Source organism: Zootoca vivipara, chromosome Z (genome assembly GCF_963506605.1).
Source record: "Zootoca vivipara chromosome Z, rZooViv1.1, whole genome shotgun sequence".
Classification (NCBI taxonomy): domain Eukaryota; kingdom Metazoa; phylum Chordata; class Lepidosauria; order Squamata; family Lacertidae; genus Zootoca; species Zootoca vivipara.
In genome coordinates, this window is record NC_083294.1 from 22365335 (window position 1) to 22387822 (window position 22488).

The following is a 22488-nucleotide window of genomic DNA, read 5'->3' on the forward strand; positions in this document are numbered from 1 at the left end:
TACCCTTTGAAACGCCCTCCCTTCAACAGATGTTGAAACGACAAGGTGCCTGTCTGATGTATAGACAGGCATCTTGTCATTTCAACATCTGTTGAAGACATTCTTCTAAGTGAATTTTTTTATCCCAAGTACTATCTTATTTGTATTGTGTGTTATTTACATATATGTTTGCTTTTATATATGCAAAAATGTCTGAGCTGATCTTATATGTGCAATTGTTCAGTGTATGCTTTTATTGCATTGCCAATATTTTTATGCCTCATGGCATGCACTAGCACTGAGACTCTGCCTATTGGAGCAGTCCCAAAACATCTGGAGGGCACCAGGTTAGTGAATGCTGATAGGAAGATGTATTGCAAACTGTTTTGTTCCCATATTTCTTCCTCTTTGGTTAAAATTATGACCATGGCATCAGCAAGGAAGGAGCACCCCCCAAAAGAAATAAACCAAAGGACACTAATGAAATAGGATGGTCTCTTTAAAAACCCTCAGATTTATTAGACTTCAGCAAGGAGGGCATACATTGCAAAACACAGAAAAACACATTAAAAACTTGAAGATAAAATGAAAATAAAATAAACCAATATTAATGAAACTTCAGCAAAAACATAAACCAGCTGACACAGCAATGGAGAATGATGGAGTGAGAGTTTGTTTAAATAAAACCGCGTAAATGAATATCTGGCAGTGTTTAAATGAGAGGCTGAAAACCTGAAACCACTTACGGTACTTATGAGAAATCCTACTGCCTTCAGTAGGAATGGTTTCAAAGTTCTAGGGCAAGAAGTAAAACTGGGCCTATGCATCCTAGGTCACCAATTAACTCAGGACAGTGGAAGACTCTGGTAAAGGGTTTACATCTGCATGAGGGGTTGGGAATCTTGAATCTCCATGTATTATTAGACTTCAGTTCTCACCATCCCTGACCATTGGCCATACTGGCTGGGCTGATGTGGGTTGGGAGTCCAACAACACCTGGAGGGGCACAGGATTCTACCAGTGCTCTATGCAGTCCACCCCCCCCCCCCAAATCCAGCTATGTGGGCATCCTACTGAAAGCAGCAGAGTGGACATCTGGATTTGCCTTATGGCCACATTCCCTAATTTGGAGATCCACATGTGCATCATCTTCTCTGGATTAGGGTACATAAAATCACTTCCCTCTAAAGCCTTTACATGTAAACCCTGTACCAAAACATTAGCCATTTACCAAAACCAACCCCCAAAATACAGTACTACAATGGAATGTTTAAGCCTACCAAGGCTTAGGAGGAACACTTAGTATACAATTCTAGTGCTTCAGTGATTTAAAGCATCTTACAGACATTATGTCAGTAATTCCCATAACATGGGTGCAAAGCCCACACGGCCTGTACCCAGCCCATGAAGCTACTTTCAGTGGCTCACCAGCCCTTTGCAAAAACCAGGGGCCTAGCCTCTCCCTTTAGACCTCCATTTGCCCAGCAAAGGGGGCTCATCCTCTTCTGGCACAGCAATATTGTTAGGTCTTAGCACTTTAGGAAACAGGGAAAAGAGCAGATCTAACAAAGTCAAGTCAGTGTTTTTCATCCCCATGACAGCTCAGGGCTGGGAGGTTTCTCCTCCTAGCCCAGTGTTGCAGCAAGGATGAAAACCACTCTCTGTTCTTCACAATGAGTGTGTGCAACTCTGTAAAGTAGATCAGTGTTCTTATCCACCCATCACAGATTAGGAGCCAGCCAAGAGTGAATAACTGAAGGTAGTCACCTACAGAGGTGGCAGCAGGGGCGAGCTTTGAGCCATTTTTAGCAAACCAGTATGGCAGACCAGCTCTTATAACTTATTTTGGAAGATGAGCACCAATTGAACTATCAAATTATTCCCTCCCCCTCCAAAATAGGGAGATTATCTTCACGGCTTTGCAAAGCAGATACCAACTCCCTTTTTGGGGTGGAAATTATTTTCAATTCCTGCCATTCTCAGTGCGCCTTCTCTCACTTTAGGTGACCTGAAGCAGGAAAACTGACACCTCAAAAACACTGGGAGAGAGAAGTAGCGCCCCACACTGAGGGTGCTGTAGGAAAACAAGCAATGACAAGACACACACTTAGCAAATGCTCTGCAAAACAGTGATGCATCAGTCTCCAGGCATGACCCTGGAAGTATTATGTAATAGGTACATAAGGATAGGGACAGGCAAGGCCAAGTGGTGGGAACCCCATGTTACTGCACCCACCTTCAGTCAGTGCAGGAGTATCCAAGCATTGTGGAAGGTGAATACTGATGTTTCAGCAGGGTTCTTCATTGTGCAACCCAGCTTTGCAACTAGAGGTAGTTTCATCAGCAAGTCTGGCAGTCCTCAATCTCCTCCTTCCATTTGTGCAACAGATAGGGTTGGGCTTTTCTTTTTTTTAAGGGGGGAATATATAGAGAACTATATTCCTCACTTTCAAAAAAGCAGAGATGCGTTACTGGTTGCAGAAGCATTACACAAACCATATTGGCCCTGGAGAGAAAACCACCTCGGCTGTAAAACAATCAGTGTCAGTCTATCCCCCCCGTTATGCCTGAAAAGCTGCAGGACAGGTTTATCAAAACCCACTGGCAGAAAATACAGTACACTGTCATCCTTCGAACGCTGCATCACTTTTTGTCCTGCATTGCATACTTTCATGGCTGGGGTAGGCAGAAGGTAGATCTGCATCTGCTGGGAGATCTCAAGGATTTCTGACTCCCAACTGGTTAAGAATAGCAGCAACAGAACAACTCTACTCCCTGCCTTACATGGTACTGCAGAAATGTTAGAAAGCTTGGGGGTAGCCAGGAGGGCATTCCTGTGTGGAAGGACTGTGAGCTCCACTTGGTTTTGCACTTCAAAACAAAATTCCTGGATTCAGTGGCACCTGGCTTCAGCTGGTGGTCCTCAGTGAAAAACAAAAGTATATCCCACAAGCCTGAAGATGGTGCAATAAAGACAGATAGTGGCCGGAAGTGACACTGAGATGTGAACAGTGTTCTTCAACTGATAAAGGACTTTGCAGTTATCTCCTTCCAAAGAAAAGTAGAACTATTGGAATGCATTTGATTTTTACTTATTAGAATCAGTCCTTTTATCTTTGAAGGAGGGAAGAAGACTCAGATGTTTTAAGTTTCATCCAAATTTCCCCTGTAACAAAGCATGATGTCAATCCACATTCTTGCCAAGGCCATGGAATGAAAGGCTGTAGCTATCTCAAGGAGGCATAGTTTACTAAAAAGGAGCAGCCAGGGAAAAAAATGGGAAAGGAACTTGGCAATCTTACTCAACAGAGAAAACATTTCATGGTTTTTACCATTTCCCTTTCTTCTGTTACTGTAAATCTCTGGGGGAGAACCATCCTAACTGTGGATCAAGTTTTCACCAAAAGCAAGTTTATTAACTTTAAGTAGCAACCAAGATGACCTGCAAGAAGAAAATGGGACACCCTTCACAGATCAAAAGCAGAAATAGACACAGAGAGAGAGAGAGAACACCACAAGCAGTATTCGACAAGGGTTACAGAAAGTTATTAAATGCATATTGGAGCCCAGAAAAGCAAGGGGTATGTGTGAATGAAAAGGGTAGGGGGCCTTGAAATATTCCAAGACGGCTGTCAGTTTATAGTCCAGCAATGACCTCTGATATAATGAACAGCATGCTGCGCCCCCGCCACTGTTTTGCACATGTATAAGCAGTAACCAATGCTTCCCCCCCTTCAAAACCGAAAATTGCACCTTTCTTTAAAAATAGACAGTAAAAAGAACAGCCCATAAAAAATTTCCATGAATGTATACAACAACAATGAAACCTATAGAAAAATAGATAAATCCCGGATGTGCAGTATAGGCACAGCACCTGGTAATCTGACCTGCATTATATATGTAGCATTAGGGGGGAGGGAGAAACATGTATGCCACAGTAAGCTCTATGGAGGAAAGAGACATACATAGAATAAATGAATCCATTCCTAAGGCAGCCAATTCAGTAAGTTGCATTATGCATGCAATGAAGAAACTCTCGTCTTATGAATCTACCACTAATCAATGGTTGCTTTTTTGTTTTTGTTTTTTGATTATCCCTTCTGGTGTTACAAAGGAGGGAGAAACACCTGTACAATTTAAGCAGCCCATCATTCTGCCTTAAGTACAATCCTAATCATGTTCCATTAGAAGTAACCCCTATTGAATTCAGTAGGGCTTACTACTCTCAGGCAGGTTCTTCTTCTTCTTCTTCTTCTTCTTCTTCTTCTTCTTCTTCTTCTTCTTCTTCTTCTTCTTCTTCTTCTTCTTCTTCTTCTTCTTCTTCTTCTATTATTATTATTATTATTATTATTATTATTATTATTATTATTATTATAGTATTTAGTCACTTCTTTCTTCCTTTAAAAAAAGCCACATTTAAACTTTATCCTATAAGGAAGGATAACCTAAAGGCTTTTGGTTGCCCTTTCTTCTTTATGAGATTCACTGACCAGAACCATACACTGCATTGTGTGCATGGCCACACCATAAATTTGTATAAGGGCATTATACTACTGTAGCTTTTAATTTTCAATCCTTTTCCTAATAATCCCTAGCAAGGAGTTCGCCATTTCCTCCACCTGCTTCATACTGGCTTGATGTTTTCATTGATCTATATATTCATCATGCACCCTAAATATCTTTCCTGATTACCTGTTCTTAATCCCCTCAGCATGTGTAGAACGTTAGGATTTATTTGCTCCAGCATACCGTACATCACTTTACACCCACACTGAATCTTAACTTGCTGTTTTGTTGCTCTTTCGCCCCATTTGCAAAGCAATCCTTTCAGGGCTCTTTCCTACCCATCTGGACATTCAAAACACTAAAATAACAAGGTATGATCTGCAAACTCACTGCTCACCCCTAACTCCAGATCGCTTCTGACAAAGTTAAAAAAAGGAACTGGTCTCGGTACAGGTTGTGGGGAGATTCCACATCTTCCTTCCCTCCACTGTAAAAACTGTTCACTTATTCTTAATCTGGAGGGAGGTAAGAACTGGACCATCTGCCGCCTGCTGATTGTTGGGACTTTTGCAAATGTGCCGGACTTAGCTGGAGCTCAATATGATCCCAGCAAATGACTTCTTAAATTCTTAAGCAAGAGTGCATCCACAGGATCACTTAGCACAGCTTAGTTATGCCTTATCTGGCAAGACATCCTGAAGTCCCGTAGTTTTAAACACATGCTAATGGACTGTAAAGCAAACCCACCCCTAACCACCCCTAGATCACACTAGGCTAGAAGTCAGCATGAGTTGGAGCAGGTATCTTCAACCTTTTTAGACCCACTTTTAACCTGAATATGCATTTCGGGACCAGTTTCTCAATTTTGCACCATATGTTTGCATGGTGGTAGTGCCAGAGGTGTAGCAAGCCCAGGTGGTACCCGGTGCGAATTTTTTTGTCAAACCCCCCCCCCCAAATCGACAGCTCAGGGTAGGCTTGGGAGTCGCGGGTGGGCGCCAAATGTCCACCCCCCTCCTATGCCTCTGCGCCCCCACCCCTGTGACTCCCAAGTACCCTGAGCTGTCAGGGGAGGGAGGAGCTCTGCGGCTTTGCCAGGGCGCTGGCAAAGCTGCGCAGCTCATCCTCGTGGAAGCTCCCATCCACCCCTCCCTGGCTTGCTGTAAAGCGGCAAAGCAGGAGCCACTTACAGCAAGCCAGGGAGGAAGGGAGGGGGAGACATGGCTCCTGTCAGCCCCTCCCTGGCTCACTGTAAAGTGGCAAAGCAGGAGCTGCTTACGGCGAGCCAGGGAGAGATCCCACCGCCGTCTGTATGGCACTCCAGCAGCACCGGTGGCAAACCACTATGTACAGCGCATGTGCAGCATTGTTATGCACAGCGCATGTGTGCGATACCACGCATGTGTTGTATGTAGCGGTTTGCCGCCAGCGCCGCTTGAATGCCATATGGATGGTGGCGGGATCCTCTGCTTGCGACTGCAGCTGCGAATGGAGGATCCTCCACATGCGGCTGTGGTGGCGTGATGGCTGCTCACGCCGCCGCTCCCGGGCTGGGGTGGCAGGGCGAGGACCCTGCAGGGTGCCTTCTTGTCACCCTCCCATACGTGGAACCCAGGGCGATGCCACTGGGTAGTGCGCCTGTTGCAACCCACTTTGGAGCAGGCCACCATGTTGTATATCAGTGGTTTAGAGCATGTGAATTCATGTTGCCTATTCCTCTAGTAATAGTACCAATGCTATCTCCATGCCCAACCACTTAACACTAACCAACCAACTGTTGCTCCATTGCAACAGGCATCCTAGCTTGAATCCCCAGTATTCCTTGGCTTGAACCCAATGGATCTGCACAAGATTGCAAAACCTGAAAAGAAGCCTCTCCAAAGCAGTCCCACACCATCCAACAAGTCCTACTAGAATCACACATGAAGATTCTGGACCTCTTGTTATAAAAACATTATGCTACATGGGGAGAAAAAGAAACAGCCTCAAATGAGCATCATCAGATATTGTAGGCAAGCACAGTGCAGAACTCTGCAAACAATCAGTCTTTGCTCATCAAGCAACAGTTCCAATGACTGTAGAGAAAAAGAGCTTTTTACCATGGATAGTGGCTTGCCTCTTCAACAATTGGGGAAACAGTTCTATTAAACAGTTCTATTAACAGTTCTGGCACATTAAAAGTCAAAGCTATGTATTTGCACACATTGCTCTCTTTTGAATGCATTTCACCTCTTTGGATTGCAGCCAAATATGCAAGCTTTGATTGTACAGACTTTCATCTACTCACTGGACTACTGAATGTCTTCATTGGCAAAGCTATTCTTAGTCTTAGAAAGACAACAGTATTAGTGAAGGGGCTACAGTGGGCAATGACCTGGGTTAAAGTCAGACACAAATCAACATGGCCTTTAATTTTTTTCCTAAGAGCCATCTGGCACATTACTGAAGGGGGCAAGATGAGCTGGCATAATTCTAAGTTGGATCGCTTTAGACTGTCTGGGGGGGGGTCCAATTTCTGAATGTTCCCCAACTTAAAAACTATCTTCATGGTGAACTAGCCATGAAAAAAGGCCATGCTAAACATTTCCACTCAGTACTAATTTTTGATGTGCAGTGAGGGTCTCCCCCCACCCCCATTTAGTGTGGGGAAACAATCAAAAAATGACCCATATCCAAGATCCTACCACATTCTGCATAAACAGTTCTAAAATACAATTAGCTTCACTACTGGTCAACCTTCCTTACCTTCTAGGTCAGGGGTGAGGAGCCTATGGCTCTCCAGAGATGTTGGTGGACTCCTATCAGCCCCAGCCAGCTTGGTGAATGGTTAGGGATGATGGAGACAGTAGTCCAATACAGTGGTACCACGCAAGATGAATGCCTCGCGCAACGAAAAACTTGCAAGACGAAAGCATTTTGTGATCTTTTTGTTGACTCACAAGACGAATTTTTCTATGGCCGTGCTTCGCAAGACGCTTTTTTTCTTTCTTTCTTTCTTGGATTTGTTTAAATTGGAAAACCGCAAGACGAAATTTTCGCAATACAAAACGACTCGCGGAACAAATTAATTTCGTCTTGCGTGGCATCACTGTATATCTGGAGGGCCACAGGTTTGCCATCCTGTTCTATGTCTTTCAAGTCAAGAAGATGCCTTACCCTGAGTCAGATGATGGTCCATCTAGCTTAGCATTCTCTACACTGACAAGCCTTGGCTCTGCAGTTTCAGGCAAGCATCTTTCCCAGCCCTAAGTGAAGATATGGGAACGGAACCCAAGACCTTCTGAATGCAAAGCAGGTACTTCTACCACTGGCCAAGAATCCAAAAAACAGGACCACAGGAAGAAAGAGGAACAAGCAGCCAGACGTTCATGCTTCTGCAACCCCATTGTCCTGCTGTCATTTCTGTGTGCCATATCATTGTTTTAGCCACAGACCAAATCAGATAAGGAAATAATTTTAAAGAGAGACAGAGGAAAGGTTATATAGTACGAAGATTGAAAAATCCTTTACAAACAGGTCAAATTACCAGGGCAGAGTCAAACTGTTGTACACACTTGTATAAAAATGATTTTCTTTTCTTTTTTAAATTTTCCCCATTAAATATGTAAAAACCAAAATGCTTACACACACATTTGTAGAAGAACATTCTTATTAGCACAGAGTTGTTGGTGTTTTGTTTTTTTTACACAAATACATTATCAACAAGAGTTACACCATTTGACAACAAACTTCACAAGATGTCTTTGGTGATGTGTTCAAAAGGAAAATGGGGGGGCGTGGGGATCTGCCATGCCACCAACCCAAACCAAAACACGTTGAAGACTTAGCCAAGGCAGGCCACAGTGAAAACCTGTGTGTGATACAGTGTGATCATTAATAGTTCTAGTTTGTGAGCGGTAGCAATTCAGAACAGAGGCAAAATGAGACAGGCCCGCCAGCTTGGCAGCTGCTTGACGAGGCTCCTTCACTGGAAGTCCCACAGAGATACCAAAACATGGAGGCTTATTAGGCCCCCGGTGAGTTACCTTGCATGGCCAATTGGTTGTGTTTGGGTCAATGGGGTCATTAATCAGGCAGAAACCAAGCCTAAAGCATCTATGCATTCTAACATGGGAGGATTTGAGAATCTGGACATTTGGTTCCCAGTGTCCCCATCTTGCACAGTTGCTTATCTTTTAAGCAAATGTTTACATTCCATCCCGCAGGAGGGATTCTTTGTCAAATCAAGAGCTTGAGGAGAAAGACCTCATCCACAACGGCCCTCCAGCTTGTTTCCAAAGTCCCCTGAACACTTGAAAGCTAAAGCTCCAGAGGAGCAGGGGTGTGGGTGCAAGCCCCACCCTCAATCTGCCCCATTTGTACTGAGAACAAAGGTCTGACACCAGTTCTGTGAACATTCAGCTGACTGCGCTTTCTACTGAAAGCAAAGGAGAATTTGGGTTTGATGTTAATTCAGGTGCTTAGTGAAGGCAGGAGTGATGAGCAGGCTGCAAGCTAGACTACACATTACATAGAATCACAAGACAAGAAGTTTCAGCCAGGTGCCACTCCAGGCAAAGAAAGCAGGACAGAGCTGATTTGCTAGCATGCAGCTCAACTTGCTGGCATGCATGCACTCCCACCAAGAGAGCATGGACTCTCTGCCATGTCAGAGCACCTCTGCACTAGCATTTGGGACAGGGTGGGCTATCAGTTGCCTAGGTTCTCTCATGTGAGGAAGCATCCTTCATAGTGGGTGATGTATGTGGAAAAGGTCGGCATGTAGTTCTCAATTGAGGGAGGAAATCTTGGCTAGCTCAGAACTCCACACACACCCTTTTGCCACATGCTTAGCCCCCTCTGAACTTCAGGGGATGTTTATCCACATGAGATAACAGAAAGGTAAAAACCTGGCAACCCATCTCACATGGCTAATCCTCCTTTGGAGGTGGGCAAATGATGAACAGCCACATCAGATAGGAGATTTGTTGTGCCATGAAGTACTAGAGACAGAGATAGATCTGGCCTTTGGGTTAAGTACATCAACACTCTCTCTCAGCTGAGCCCTGCTGGAATGAACAGGAAGTGCCCCACAAAGGAACAGCAAGAGCCCAGTGCAAGAAAACTTCTTGATGCTATCTTATCTAGTTTCAGGTACGCATAAACCATTTGGATTTTCCACCTCAGGTTCCTCACCCTCTTTGGCTGGCTCTGAGCTACAGCAGGAAATAAGATCAATCTTTCATAAGAGACTGGTCAGAGGTGTTTTTTTTTTTGTTTATAAAAAAAAATAGTCTTACTACATACATACTGCTAAAAAAAAGAAACCAAGAGTGAAGGGAAGATAGAATGTAAGAAACTGCTTCATACCAAATCAGAACATTTTGCCAATCTAGCTCAGTGCTGTCTACACTGACTGGCAGCAAATCTCCAAGGTTTCAGGCAGGATCCCCTTCCAGCCCCACCTGCAGGTGCCACTGAGGAATGAACCTGGGATCTTTTGAATGCAGTGAGGTGGGGCCCTTCCTCTGAAGTTTCCCTTGTACTGACAGCAGCTTCAAGGGACTTGGCTTTAATGTAGGATTTTCCTCTTGCTGGTCTTCTTCTCTGATTTATTAGCTACCAAATACTAGCAGGTATGGGCACTCCTTGAGCAAAGCAGCAAGTTGTGCACCACCTCTTTCAAAATGATTTTCCCTAAAAGCTACCGTGCCAGATATGAGTCTTCCAGAGCGAATTAACAAGAGGGCAAGGCCCACCTTAGCAGCAGAACATTTGCTCTGCATGTGCAGCAGGGGAGGGGAACCTGTGGCTCTCCAGGTGTTTCTGGACCAGAAGACAAATCACAGCTCCCATGCTGGTTGGGGCTGATGGGAATCCAGCACCATCCAGAGAGCCAGATTCCCCATTCCCAATGTAGGACACCCCAGTCTTTGGTTCTTGCATCTCCTCCCCCTGCAACCAAAAAAGTCCCCTTGCGTAGTGGGCTTTGAAGACACCCACCCACACACACATTTGAATCCCTGGACAGCTTCTGCTAGTCAAGAGTTGACCAGATTCGGCTAGACAGATCAGTGCTAGGTTCATGCATTTCTGAGGACCCTCCTCTACTGCCAGCCTTACCTTTCAGAAAGATCACTTCTGGGTGGAAGGCCATGGCAGGTTTCTCACAAGACAAGTTGATCAAAGGGGGGGGAATGTTTCCTTCAAGCCCTGCTTGCCGCCTTCCTGGAAGCATTTGATGGGCCACAGTTAGAAAAACTAAGCTGAACTACATAGGCCTGATCCAACAGAGGCTCTCTTATGTCCACCTCAAGCAGTAGATGTTGCAGTCCCATAAGGGGCAGCTGAGCAAGAGGTAAACAGAATTGATTCCTGGGGCTCAATCCACCAAGAAGCCCTCCTGTATATCCCCACCAATAGCTCCAACATGCTTTCACAAGCTCCCTTCAAGTGGAGTCTTGATGCAGACTTTTCTGGCTGATTAAACAGTAGCATCTGTTTGCATGTGTGGAAAGATTTGGATTTTCCAATCAACTTCTTGGGCCAGCCCTACATGGAAGAGAGGAAACAGATTTTCCAATGAAGGATACATTTGGCCTTGCAACATGGCATCTACAAGCCGAAGTCTATCATATAGCCAACTCCCATTACCCCTAGCCAGCATGTCCAATGGTCAGGGGTGCCGGGAGCTGTAGCCCACCCACACCTGGGGAGCCACAGGTTCCCCATCCTTGATATAGTTTATTTACAAACAACAGAACACCAGCCTTGCATTACACAAACCAGTTAAACCACAGTATGATGAATACGCTTGCCCAGATTTGCATTAGAACCCAAGTATTCAAGAGTAAATTATTATTTTTTTTGGGGGGGGAGGCTCTGTTCTGGGGACACACAGGAGAATTCATTTCATTGGACATCCCACTGAGTGAGATTTAGTTGTAAGGAAATAATGGGATTCAAATCTTTAAAAAGAGGTACAGTTTGAAACAGAGTTTGCTGCTTTTAGCTTAAAACGCGCGCGCACACACACCATATCTTCTTGAAGTTTGCAGTTCTGCAATCGCTCGGGTGCCACTCCACTCTGACACCATCCATAAACTACGCCAAATTTTTAAAGGTCTTCTTAGTTCTTCTTCTCCCCTGGCCAAACTTTGACTCATTATAACCACATGCCCAATGCTTTGCCACTCTTACCCACCCAACCCTGGCAGGCAACACACTTTGCAGGTCTTATTTTATCTCCAAAATGCCACCTGATACAGATGGCTCTGCATACACAACTGCCTACTAGTAAGTAGCCCTCCCCCTTTGGAAAAGGGTGGCACTTACTTCTGAGTAGATCTGCACAGGACTGCACTACAAGGCTGCAACCCAATGCACCCCCTAGCTGAGAGCAAGGAGTGCTTCTGGAGAAGGAATGCACAGTAGGGTTGTGCTGTCAAAAACACAAAACGTTCATCAAATCGGGGTTTTTTTTACCACCGGCAAACCATCCCATTTCTTAAAGTTGTTACAACCACTTGTTTGTTTGTTTGTTTGTTTTAAAAAGCACCCAGTTAGTCAGTTTTAAGAAACTGTTTTTTTCTGCTTTTAACTAAAGGGCAAGCTGGATATTCCAGAGCTCTCTTACATCATATCTGAATATCTCCAAGCCAGGGTGTTGGCACATCTCCCCTGTATTGTGTTCAGGATTAACAGTGGTTCACACTATGGAAGTGCAATTCAGCATCAACCCAACAAGAAGCACAATCAAGCAGTGATGAGTGATAACAGAAGTCCTATCAGGCACACTCTGCCTTACCCACCACTAATGAAAGCATTTGTTACCACCACCACCTAATTTCAAATCAAAGTTAACCATCTGTAACGTTCCAAGTCTCCCTGCAGGCCCTAGGGAACCAAACCCACCCTAATCCTCCTTTAACCCTCTCCTGCAAGCTATTTGGCTACTGTTACATTCATCGCGGTGTTCCAACAGCTGGCAGCACAAGCAGCCACCTCCAACATGGGGGCTTTCCCTTTCTGCAGATCAGAGAGTCGGCACTCCCACGATGCTCAGCCTTGCCATCAGGAGGTCTCAGCACTGCTTGCTGTGAAGCTGGGACATTCCTTGCGTCACACCTGCAGGTTTGCACATTGCTGGCTTGTCGGGGGAATGAGTAAAGCTGGGGTCCGGGGGCAGATCAGCCCCCTTCTCTCCCAAAGGAAGGACCCAAGCAAGTTTTTTACCTGCGCTATCCCCACCAGGCCTGTGGGAGGCACACACCTCCTGGGGCACAGCAGGAGTCTGCAGAGGCAAATTGGATGGCCTGGCCATTGGTCTGGTTGCCATCAGCGCTGGATGGCTGGCCCCATCTGCGTGAGGTTTCCCATCAGGCTCCTTGGTGGATTCCTGCACCAGGGGCATGCAAGGTGCTTCAATACCTGGCTGTTCTGATGCGCCCCACGTGCTCTGGAAGGCTGAAGTGCTCAGATCACAGTCCCACGGTTTCACGCCTTGCGAGGGAAAATTCTCCCTGCCTGATACATTCTGTTGCAGCTCTGCCCAAGGAAAAACAGCAGCAGCACTTCCTTCCCTTCCTTCTGGAGAGCCCAGAGCATTTTCACGGTCTGCATCTAGACCAGGAGACACAGGATCCTTCCTGCAGCCACTCCATCGAGACCAGAGGTCAAAAGGCTTGAAGCCACCCTTGGAGAGCTGCAAGCTAGCCAGCTCGAACTCCAAGCTCTCAGTGTCAAGGGACCTGCTCCTCCTGCAGCTGGAAAGAGGCTCCGGCATGGGAGGACTCATCTCCTGAAGCCTCATGCGCCGGGGAAGGCTGGTGACACCCCAGTTGCAGCTTTGGAAAGAGCTCTGGAAGCACACAGGAAACATTCTCTCGTCACATTCGGCGAAGGATTCTTTTGCAACGTAGCTATCGTCAAAGGCCTCAAAGGATGCAGCGATGTCCTCATCAGTGTTCATCCCCAGGTGCTGCTCGCACTCCCCTTCACCCTCTTGCTCCACGTCGACAATGTCGAACGTGACCATCGTTGGGAGGGCGGGGAGATTCTGAGTGAACGCAGAGCCTGAATCAGAGCTCCCAAGGCTTTCAGAGAGGCTGGAGAAGAGAGTCCCGCTGCTGGTAAACTCCACCAATGCCTGGGAGAAGTTAACGGCCTGTTCTGGTTCATTTTCCATGTTGGGAGGCTCCCCAAAGTCAGCTTCGGTTCTGCTTGGCTGCTCATTGAGTGGACAGCTGTGCGTTTTGAAGAAAGGGAATGTCACGGAATTCTCCAGGCCACTTAAAGCACCCGGTTCAAGCCCTGGATGCCCTCTATCTGAATCCAACACTGAGCCATTTTCCACGTGCTGAAAAAGGCCCCCACTGTGCACTTTAGGGCCCCCACTGCCATGGTAGTGCTTCTCTGGGCACAGCATCTCCTTGAAATCTTTCCACTCTTGCTTCTCGGTTAGAATTCCAGCATCCAGGCCACTGTTCAAAGCAGGGGGAGACATTTGATCGAAGCCAAGGCCACTCAGACTCTTGTTGGTTAAGCTGGTCACTTTCGTGTTACATTCCGTATGTAGCTTTTCTCTGGGGTGGTGCTGGTCTTTGCTGAGGATATCCAGGTCTTTCATGGTTGGCTCCCTCTGCATCTCCCAAAAGAGCAGCTGCTTCTGAATGGAAGCCAGCCTCTCCTCCTCCGTTTCCATCACTTCCTTCTTCTGGCCCATTATCTGCACCAAATCCTTCTCGTCAGGGAGAGCAAAGTCAAAGAACTGGCTCATGGAAAAGATCTCTGGTGGGGACACTTTGCTACCAAACCAAGATTCATCAGCATGAGTGGGGCTCATGAGGGCATCATCAGTTTCATAGAACTCATACAGCGCATCGCCACTGTAGCTGTCCCTCGGGAGGCGGTCCTTCTTAATTTCTTCAAGCCCATCGCCAGTTTCATCATCAGGACCTGGAGTGGTAGAGTCATAATACCCCTCATCGCTGTTGGGAGCAGATTCTTGCTGGTCACTGTGTGGTGTTAAGAGGTCCACGTCACCCCTTGTGCCTTCAGGATAGAGGAGGACCTCTGGCTTGCCACCATTCACTCCCTGATGCTCACATTTTGCCATGAGTTCCGGAAGGCGTGTTTCGTATCCAGCATCTGCTTTGGCGGCACCTTCCCACATCTGCTGGAGATACTCCTCTATGTCATCCGGCATGGCCATCTCCTCCCCTCCACCCTGGTAAGTAACTAGGCAGGAGCTCCTCTTGGCCACATCCCTGCCACGCTCTGTGGTGGTGGCACTCTCGGCAATGCTGTCGATATCTGGTTCAGCAATGATGTCTCCACAGCCGGTAAGGGAGTCGAAGCTTTTGAGGGAAGTGACATCTCCAAACATCAAGCTGAGCTGGTCCCCAGATGGGACACAGGGAGGGCTGCTGTCTAGGTCCTCAGACTGGAGAGCATCAGGGAGCTCTCCGCACACAGAGTTAGCACAGAGGGTGTCATCTGTATCCAGCTCTGCATCTCGAGAGCCTTCGCTGCCCATCCCTCCTCTGGCTGCATCCCCTACAGAACTGCTTTCATTGGCCACCGGTTGGACCTCCTCTCTTGACTCATTGAGACCAGCCGCTACTCCAGGTGAAAAAGAAGCGTCATCACGAAAATGCTCCCCATGTTCTGGAGGAAGTGCAGTGCTTTTTAGGCTTCCCTGCTTCAAGACTTGCTGGGTTTCGGCACCCCTCTTCTGCTTACTTGCACTGGGCTGTCCAGCCACAGCATCCCGTGAAGTCCACTCCTGCAACTCAGTCCTCTCGGGCTCAGTGCTTTTGCTCTTCCTGTGGCGCCGGATGCTGTTGAAGAGGCCCCTGAGTCCCTTCTTAGACCGTGGAAGGAACAAGGATTTCTCCCCACTGGGCTTCTTCTCAAAGCCTTCAGAGCTTCCGGACAGGGATACCGACGGTCGGACAAAACCAACCCTGAGGCTGGCATCTGCTCCCAGGAGAGCGCTCTGAGAACTCGGCAGCTGTGCAGGAGGGAAGTCCGTTCCGCCACCCGAGTTGGCCTCTTCGTACCCCACGTCACTGATGCCATCGTGTGTCTTGCTCTTGCTCAGGCCCTTTTTCGCAGCTCCCTTTCCCTGACCTTTGTTTTTCCCACCAAAGAAACTGGGCAGGGTGCAGATGCTTCGCTTCCCACCAAAGAGCTTGAAGGCAGTCTTCCTGAGCTTCCCAGCAGGTGGCGGCTGGCGGCTCGGCTCCACCGTGGCAAAGGAGGCATCGCTGTGCTCAGAGAGCTGGTCGGCTGCCCCATTCTCTTCCTGCATCCGCTGATGGTGATGGCCTTCCTCTACTGGTGGAGATTTGGCTCCAGGTTTGTTCCCAGTGCAGGCAGCTTCTGTGGCGGCCATTCTGACATGCAGGTTTAGCTGGAAGGGCAGTCTCTTGCGGCCGCATCTTCCTCAACATGCTCTGGATGAAGCATCCTGGCTGATCTGAAATAAGAAGGAAAGAAGGGGGGGGCGACAACAGGAAATGCATCAGGAGAGGATACTGGTGCTGAGCATTATTTCATCCAAGTACATCATAACCAAGCAAAGCCAGGGCCACAACTGCTGCCCTGCCTGGGGCTCTCATACCTCTAAATGTGGGAGGGATGTAACAAATGGGGGGGGGGGACTGCATCTGTACATTTCTCCCAGCTGTTCAAAAAAAAAAGCAGAGGAGCCTACATTAGGAAAATAGCTGGCAGCCTTAGGTGGGAGAAACTGACAAATATACAAATGTAATGTACAAATGTACAAAATACAAATTTAATGTAACCCAATGTAAGCCTTGTTGCACGTGTCCACTCAACCACTTCCATGGGTGGAATTGGCACTACAACAGGTGCCACATAATACCTGTTCTATATTTGTAAGAACTTGGACATTTAGTGTGGCAGCACCTGCTCTCTGGAACTCCTTGCCTATTGACAGCTGCTAAAAACATTCTAACCAGATGCTTAGAAAGTTGAGGTAATTGTAATATGTTGTAGTATTTTTTTTGTGTGTGTTAAAGTAGGGTTGTAGTTTTTTCTTCATTTTATTGTCTTATCTTTTTATAATCTGCTTTGAGGTTTCCCGGTGCTTCCACTTGTATGAAATAAATTAAATAAATTTTCAGACAAGAGGCCTGAGAAATCCTGGAATTGGTTTTTCCACCAATTTACTGGTCATATTCTCTCTCTCCTCTGCTGTGTCCCCACAACGGATTGATGAGAGAGCTACAGGCCTCAGGGTGGCACATTTAAGAAGGAAATAGAGCTCTAACATCAGGTCATCGATCAAGTCAGAGCTTTTTCCCATTCTTTTTCGGATAGTCAACATTGTTAGCAATTTTTATTCCAAGACTAGCACAGGCCAAAGCAACTGCAGGGGACTCTGCAATGTTATTAATGTCAGACTTCTATCTCTCATTAATAGTGAGCACCCACCAACTCTCTTAAAAGGGAAGGGGAGCTGAACTGAGCACAGAAACACACAATTTAGTCTTTTAATTAATTAATTACATTGAGTTTGTATCCCACCTTACCCCCAAAGACCTGAAGGTGACGTACATCGTTCTCCCCTTCCAAACTTTATCCTCACAACAGCATTGAGAAGTAAGTTAGACTGATACTGAGCAGTGACTTTCATGCAGTGTTAAGAAATTAACTAGGCATCAGGCGCATTTGCACCTGGCTTCAACAGCTTCTGACCAAGTGAAAATGCCTTTGCTCAAACACAGCACTTCCATCATAGTAGTCACATCAGATCAGAGACAGTTGCTTCAAAATTTTCATTTATAACCCCAATGGCTTGAAAACTTCCTACATCAGCACTGTTCTGTTTAAAGATTATCTTGAGACAGTTTCTGGGACTAAATTCCAAAGCTTTTCACCCAGAGATCTGTCAATAGATGCCAGACTATCTTCCCTGTGTCTCTACTTTAAAGCACTCAGAAGAGGGTGTAAAAAAGGTTGTTCTCAAGGTATAATATCTGTGCTACGGTAGCATTCATGTGATTCACAGGTGGCCATCTATGCAGGCACTGGCCAGACCCAGATGTGCTTCATTTCAGGAAGGGGGTTCACGTGCCTTCAGCCCACACCCTGGCAGCGCTAGACAGTTTACACAACCCAGACTGAAGGCCTACAGCTGCAGGGACCTTGCACCAGTCGCTATCACCCAGCCTGGCCTACTCCGTAGGGCTGTTGTGAAGATAGAGAAGAGTTGAGGGAGAACAGACTGCATTCTGTGTTGAGCTCCTTGGAGGGCAGGCAGGATATAAATTACAAATATGGGTAAATAAATACAGTAACTTCCCAGCCAAGGCAGTCATGCTGCATAAGCAAACCCCTCCCCACAAAATACCAGCTTTATTTCACCAAAGGCCACCCGACTTCAATACACCATCTCACCTTTGTCTTTGCATCACAAGCCAACCTTTAACATCATGTCAAATCACTTTCACTCTCTCACATAGCTCTCAAACTACAATGGAATAGCCTTTCATTTGAATTGTAGCAGCAATCACTATCAGCCACACAAACAAATTCTAAATTGATGAGCTCATGTTGGTCAAATGTTGGTGCTTTGCTTTACACAACTCATCATCACGGAAAACAATTTCACAAGAACTTAATGGATCTCCTGCATTCTGCAGTGGCTGGACAGCCATCTACTGGGGAGCCTCTACCCCAGGAGTAGGGAACCCGTGGCCATTCGGATGTTTCTCACCTACATCTCACGTCACCCCTGGTAATTAGCTGTGCTTGTCAGGACTGATGGGAGTTCTAGTTTAGCAACACCTGGAGGGCCAAAGGTTCCCCACACTTATGCCAAGCAAGGAGTTATGCTTGATGGTCTATCAGGGTACCTTTAACACTCTAACCTTGTAAGAATCTTCTTTCTCCTACCCACTACACCACCAAATTTGAAAGGTAGGAGGCTGCCGCACCTGTCAATTACCTGAAGTCAAATGAGGTGGCATGATTGTTAGAACCTTAAAAGCACTGTGCAGGATTCTCTGCAAGCCTCCTGCAAACAGCTCTGTGCAGCACTTTGAAGTGCCAGAAATCATCTGGTTGCTAGGAACTTCAAAGCTCAGCACACAGTTCTTGGGAGGTCCCAGATGATGGTCAGGACTTTAGGAGACTCACGCTTGGTTCTTCTTAAGTGCCAACTATCAGCTGGTGCTTCTGGCCCAGTGCAGCCACTTTTACCTGCCCACCCCTGGCATCATATAAGACATCAGGTGACTGGCAGGTGAGTGTAGCATGGCCAAAACAGTCTGGTGAGCCAAATGGGCAGGCATAATTAGTCTGATGGGCTGGAGGTTGCTCAGTCCTGCTATAAACTGTGTTCATGCATTCGCAGGACATACAATGTTGTAAAACGAGGAGGGAGGCAAGCAGATGCAAGCCTCCAACCCCCCAACCCCAATTAGGATTTTTTAAAAAATGGGGTCAAATGATGGTCAACATTAGTTCTTCTGTATGTATTCATTTAATGCAACTATCACAAAGAAAATCTGAGAGCGATTAACATAGATGTCATTAACTACTTTTACAAAACTGTCCAGATGATTCCTTTTGACACTAGATTTGCCTGACCTTGCCTACAGTCCTGTTGCATAGGATCTGGCTGGGAATTATAAAATCTGAAAATAAATTATCCTAGCACAAATATAAAAATGTGTGCAAGAGATGTTCAAAAGAAGTGTCTCTTGACTTTTACTTGAAACCCAGGCTTCATTTCCCCCCTCTTCTTTAAAGGAAAAAACAAACCCTAGCTATTGATATACTGTACCTAACTGTAGATAGATCTCTGTGTGCCTTGAAGAAGATCAGCTAGGTTTTCTGACTCTCATTGTTTCATAATGCCCCTAGGGCCGATCCTGACCCTGCTGCTGGACTCCAGCTCACGTCATCCATGACCACCCGTCATGCTGACTGGGGCTGATGGGAGTTGTAGTCCAACATCATCTTGGAAAAGCTGGATTGATCAATAATAAATCTGTCAGGTTTTTTAAGGCGTGCCACAAGACTGTCACTTTTCTCTTGTGATGGACACAAGCCACAGATAACAGGGGAGAGCCAGTGTGGTGTACTGGTTAAGAGAGTGGGAATATTACTTAGGAGACCAGGGTTCAAACCCTAACTCATCTATAAAGCTCAGTGGGTGAGCATGGGCCAGTCACTGCCTGTCACCCTAACCTACCTCACAGGGTTGTTGTGGGGTTTAAATAAGGAAGGGGCAAAACCACGTATATCAACATTAGCTCCTTGGAGAAAAGGGTGGGAAACAAATACAATAAATAAATAATGTCAGTCTCTACGACACAAACACAACGCAAGAAAGCCAAGTCCCGCTGTAAATCGGCAGGACTTGAAGGACCGGCCATTGAAACACAGGCACCTGCTTTATAGAGCCATACCATCAATCTGTCTATCTTAGTATTGTCAACACTGACTGGCAGTGGCTCTCCAGGGTTTGAGGCTGGATTCTCTCCCTGCCCTACCTAGAGATGCCGGGGATTGAACCTGGGACTTTCTGCATGCAAAACAGATGCTCCACCACTGAGTTCATTGTCCTATCAAACCTGGATTTGTGTAGGCCTAGAGAGAGAAAAATGTTTCCCCCAGAAATTTCATATATTTGTGACTGAGTGATGGAATTTACATTCAGTAAGAAGCTGCATCCAATGTTAAGACGTGCAGTTTTTCAACAATTGTGCATTTCCAAAGTGAAGTTCGACACATCCACACATAGCATTTTAAGTGTACAATCAGGGAAGTGTGTTGGGGGGAAGAAAGTCTCTTTATTTACTATTTTTTAAAAGCCCACCTTTCCAGGCACACCACTTTCACAAGGCTGTTTACAAGACTTTAAAACACATGAAAATAAAATATACACCCAAGGATAGTAGCAGCTAAAAAATTTTTTCATGCACAACACAATTCAGTGAAACACAGACAACTGCTTTCAGAGTTTGGAATTTTTAAACACCAGCAGTGGTGAGGTCATGTGTATCTCTGCGAGGAAGGGAGTCCCGAAGTTGTGGGGCCACCACTGAGAAAGTCATGTCCCTATTACCCACCAGCCTAACACCTCTTGAGGATTAAGGTATTAAAGGCAAGAGTCCACCCAGCCAGAGTGTTTCATGGTGGAGAGGCCACACTATTCATATGCCTTTTTCCCCCACACAGAGAGGGCAATAAGATTGAAAAGTGGATGGAGCATAATCACATAGGAAAGTGTCATACACCCAGCTAAAGGTTCGCCAAAACCTTTGGCCCTCCAGGTGTGGCTGAACTACACCTCCCATCTTCCCCTGTCACTCCCCATGTTTGCTGGTGCTGATGGGAGTTGTACTTCAAAAACATCTGGAGGGCCAAAGGAAGATGATGGTACAGGGACTCTCTGATCTAGCCCAATATAGTCTGCTCTGATGGGCAACAGCTCTCTAGCAGAAGAGTTTCCCATCACCCTTATTTTCTAAGGCTCCAACCCTGGTTCTTCTGCACTTAAAGCCTGTGCACTTAAAGCCCACAAAGCTACCACCCTACTTTCTGAAAAAGAGCACAGGAAGCTGATAGATTCTGATTTCACCGATCCTGATGCTTTCCAACTCGAAATGCTTTCTGGTTCTGAAAAGCTGCAGAAGTGTGCTTCTTAGCACTGCTACCTGGCCCTTTAAAAATAAAATAGAAGAGGGAGGTACCAGGGTCTAATAATCCTAGGGCTTCCTGCAGGCAAACTATCACCAGCTTTGCCTCTAAGCTATCCTGGCCTCTCAAAAATAATAGGATGCTTAAGGAGCGCGGCGCGTCTGCGGTGGGGAAGGGGTGATCTCAGAAGGGGAGGCCAGCCACCACCAGCCACCGCAAGCTCCGGCAACTCAGCAACAAAAGCTACCCAGCGCCCGGCCTACCCAAGGGTGGGGGGAAAGGGAGGGAGACTGCCGGCGGAGGTAAAGGAAGAGGCTAGAGAACCGGAGGAAGCCTCACATACATTCTGCGATGGGGTGATAGGTGATCCGCTCCGCTCCACAAATCCCACCCGCGCCTGTCCTTTCTTTCTTTCTCCTTCAAAAGGGATGGCAACAGCAGAAAGAGAGGGCGGGGTGGGGGGAGAAGAAAAGGCCTCCCGACTTCCTGCAGGAGTCGACACAAAAGAAAAAGACGCGTGCACACAACCCGTCCCAACACACAGACACGTACAGGCGCGCGAAAGACAGACGGGAGAGAATGTGTCGGTAAACTGCAAACGCGCCAATATCGCAGGCCGTTTGCGCGGGCAAGCCCCGGGCGATTGTGCTGCGGCCGGCCGGGCGCCTCTCCTCCTGGCACTTCCAAGCAGGCCAGTATAGCTTGCAGGAAAAGGGAGGAAAGCCCAGGCAGGCAGGCACCCTCCCTTCTCGCTCGCCTTGCAGTCCCCACTCACCCGCCTCTGCGTGCGCTCCCGGAGCGCAAGGACCCGCCGTACAGCGCGCGTCTGGAGGAAAGTTGGCAATACATTCATGGCTCTCGCCTCGCCAACCCCAGCACGGAGCAGGGGGAGAGACGGGGAGGTGGGGGCCGGAGGCTCCCGGCTGCTACTACTACCGAGAGGCAGGGCCGGCTGGAGAGATGATAGACGGCCACCCAGAACCAATGAGGAGCGTTCGGGGCGGAGTCGGGCGGGGTTTTCTGTCTCTCTCCTGTGGTTTTCCAGCCCTCCTCTAACATTCTTTGAAATACAAAGTGCTGCAGTTCGTAGATTAAAAGTTGTTATCACGAGTACATCTGCAATGCCAGGGTATGCATCTTTACTGAGAAGCAAGCCCCCAGTTGAGATCAGTGGGCGTTCCTACTCCACTCTCCCCACCTGCGCTCCAATCCTATGCATTTAGACTCCAGTCCTATGCACGCTTGGGTTGCATGGGAGCAAATCCCATCGAACTCGGGGGGGCATAGATTGCACTGCGATCCTATACCTCTCTGGAAGCATGTGACGTTCAGCAGAGTGGGACT

At 46.9% G+C, this 22488-nt stretch overlaps 1 protein-coding gene across 1 annotated transcript; it reads right to left on the reverse strand.

Annotated features, from left to right (window-relative positions):
* Positions 1-473: 473 nt before the first annotated feature.
* On the reverse strand, positions 474-22066 carry AMER1 (APC membrane recruitment protein 1). Its single transcript, XM_035101241.2, has 2 exons — positions 21920-22066; positions 474-15946 (listed from the first exon to the last, which is right to left on the reverse strand). Exon 2 carries the CDS (start codon positions 15860-15862, stop codon positions 12548-12550), a length of 3315 nt encoding a protein of 1104 aa, XP_034957132.2. The 5' UTR covers positions 15863-15946; positions 21920-22066; the 3' UTR covers positions 474-12547.
* Between the last annotated feature and the right edge of the window lie 422 nt (positions 22067-22488).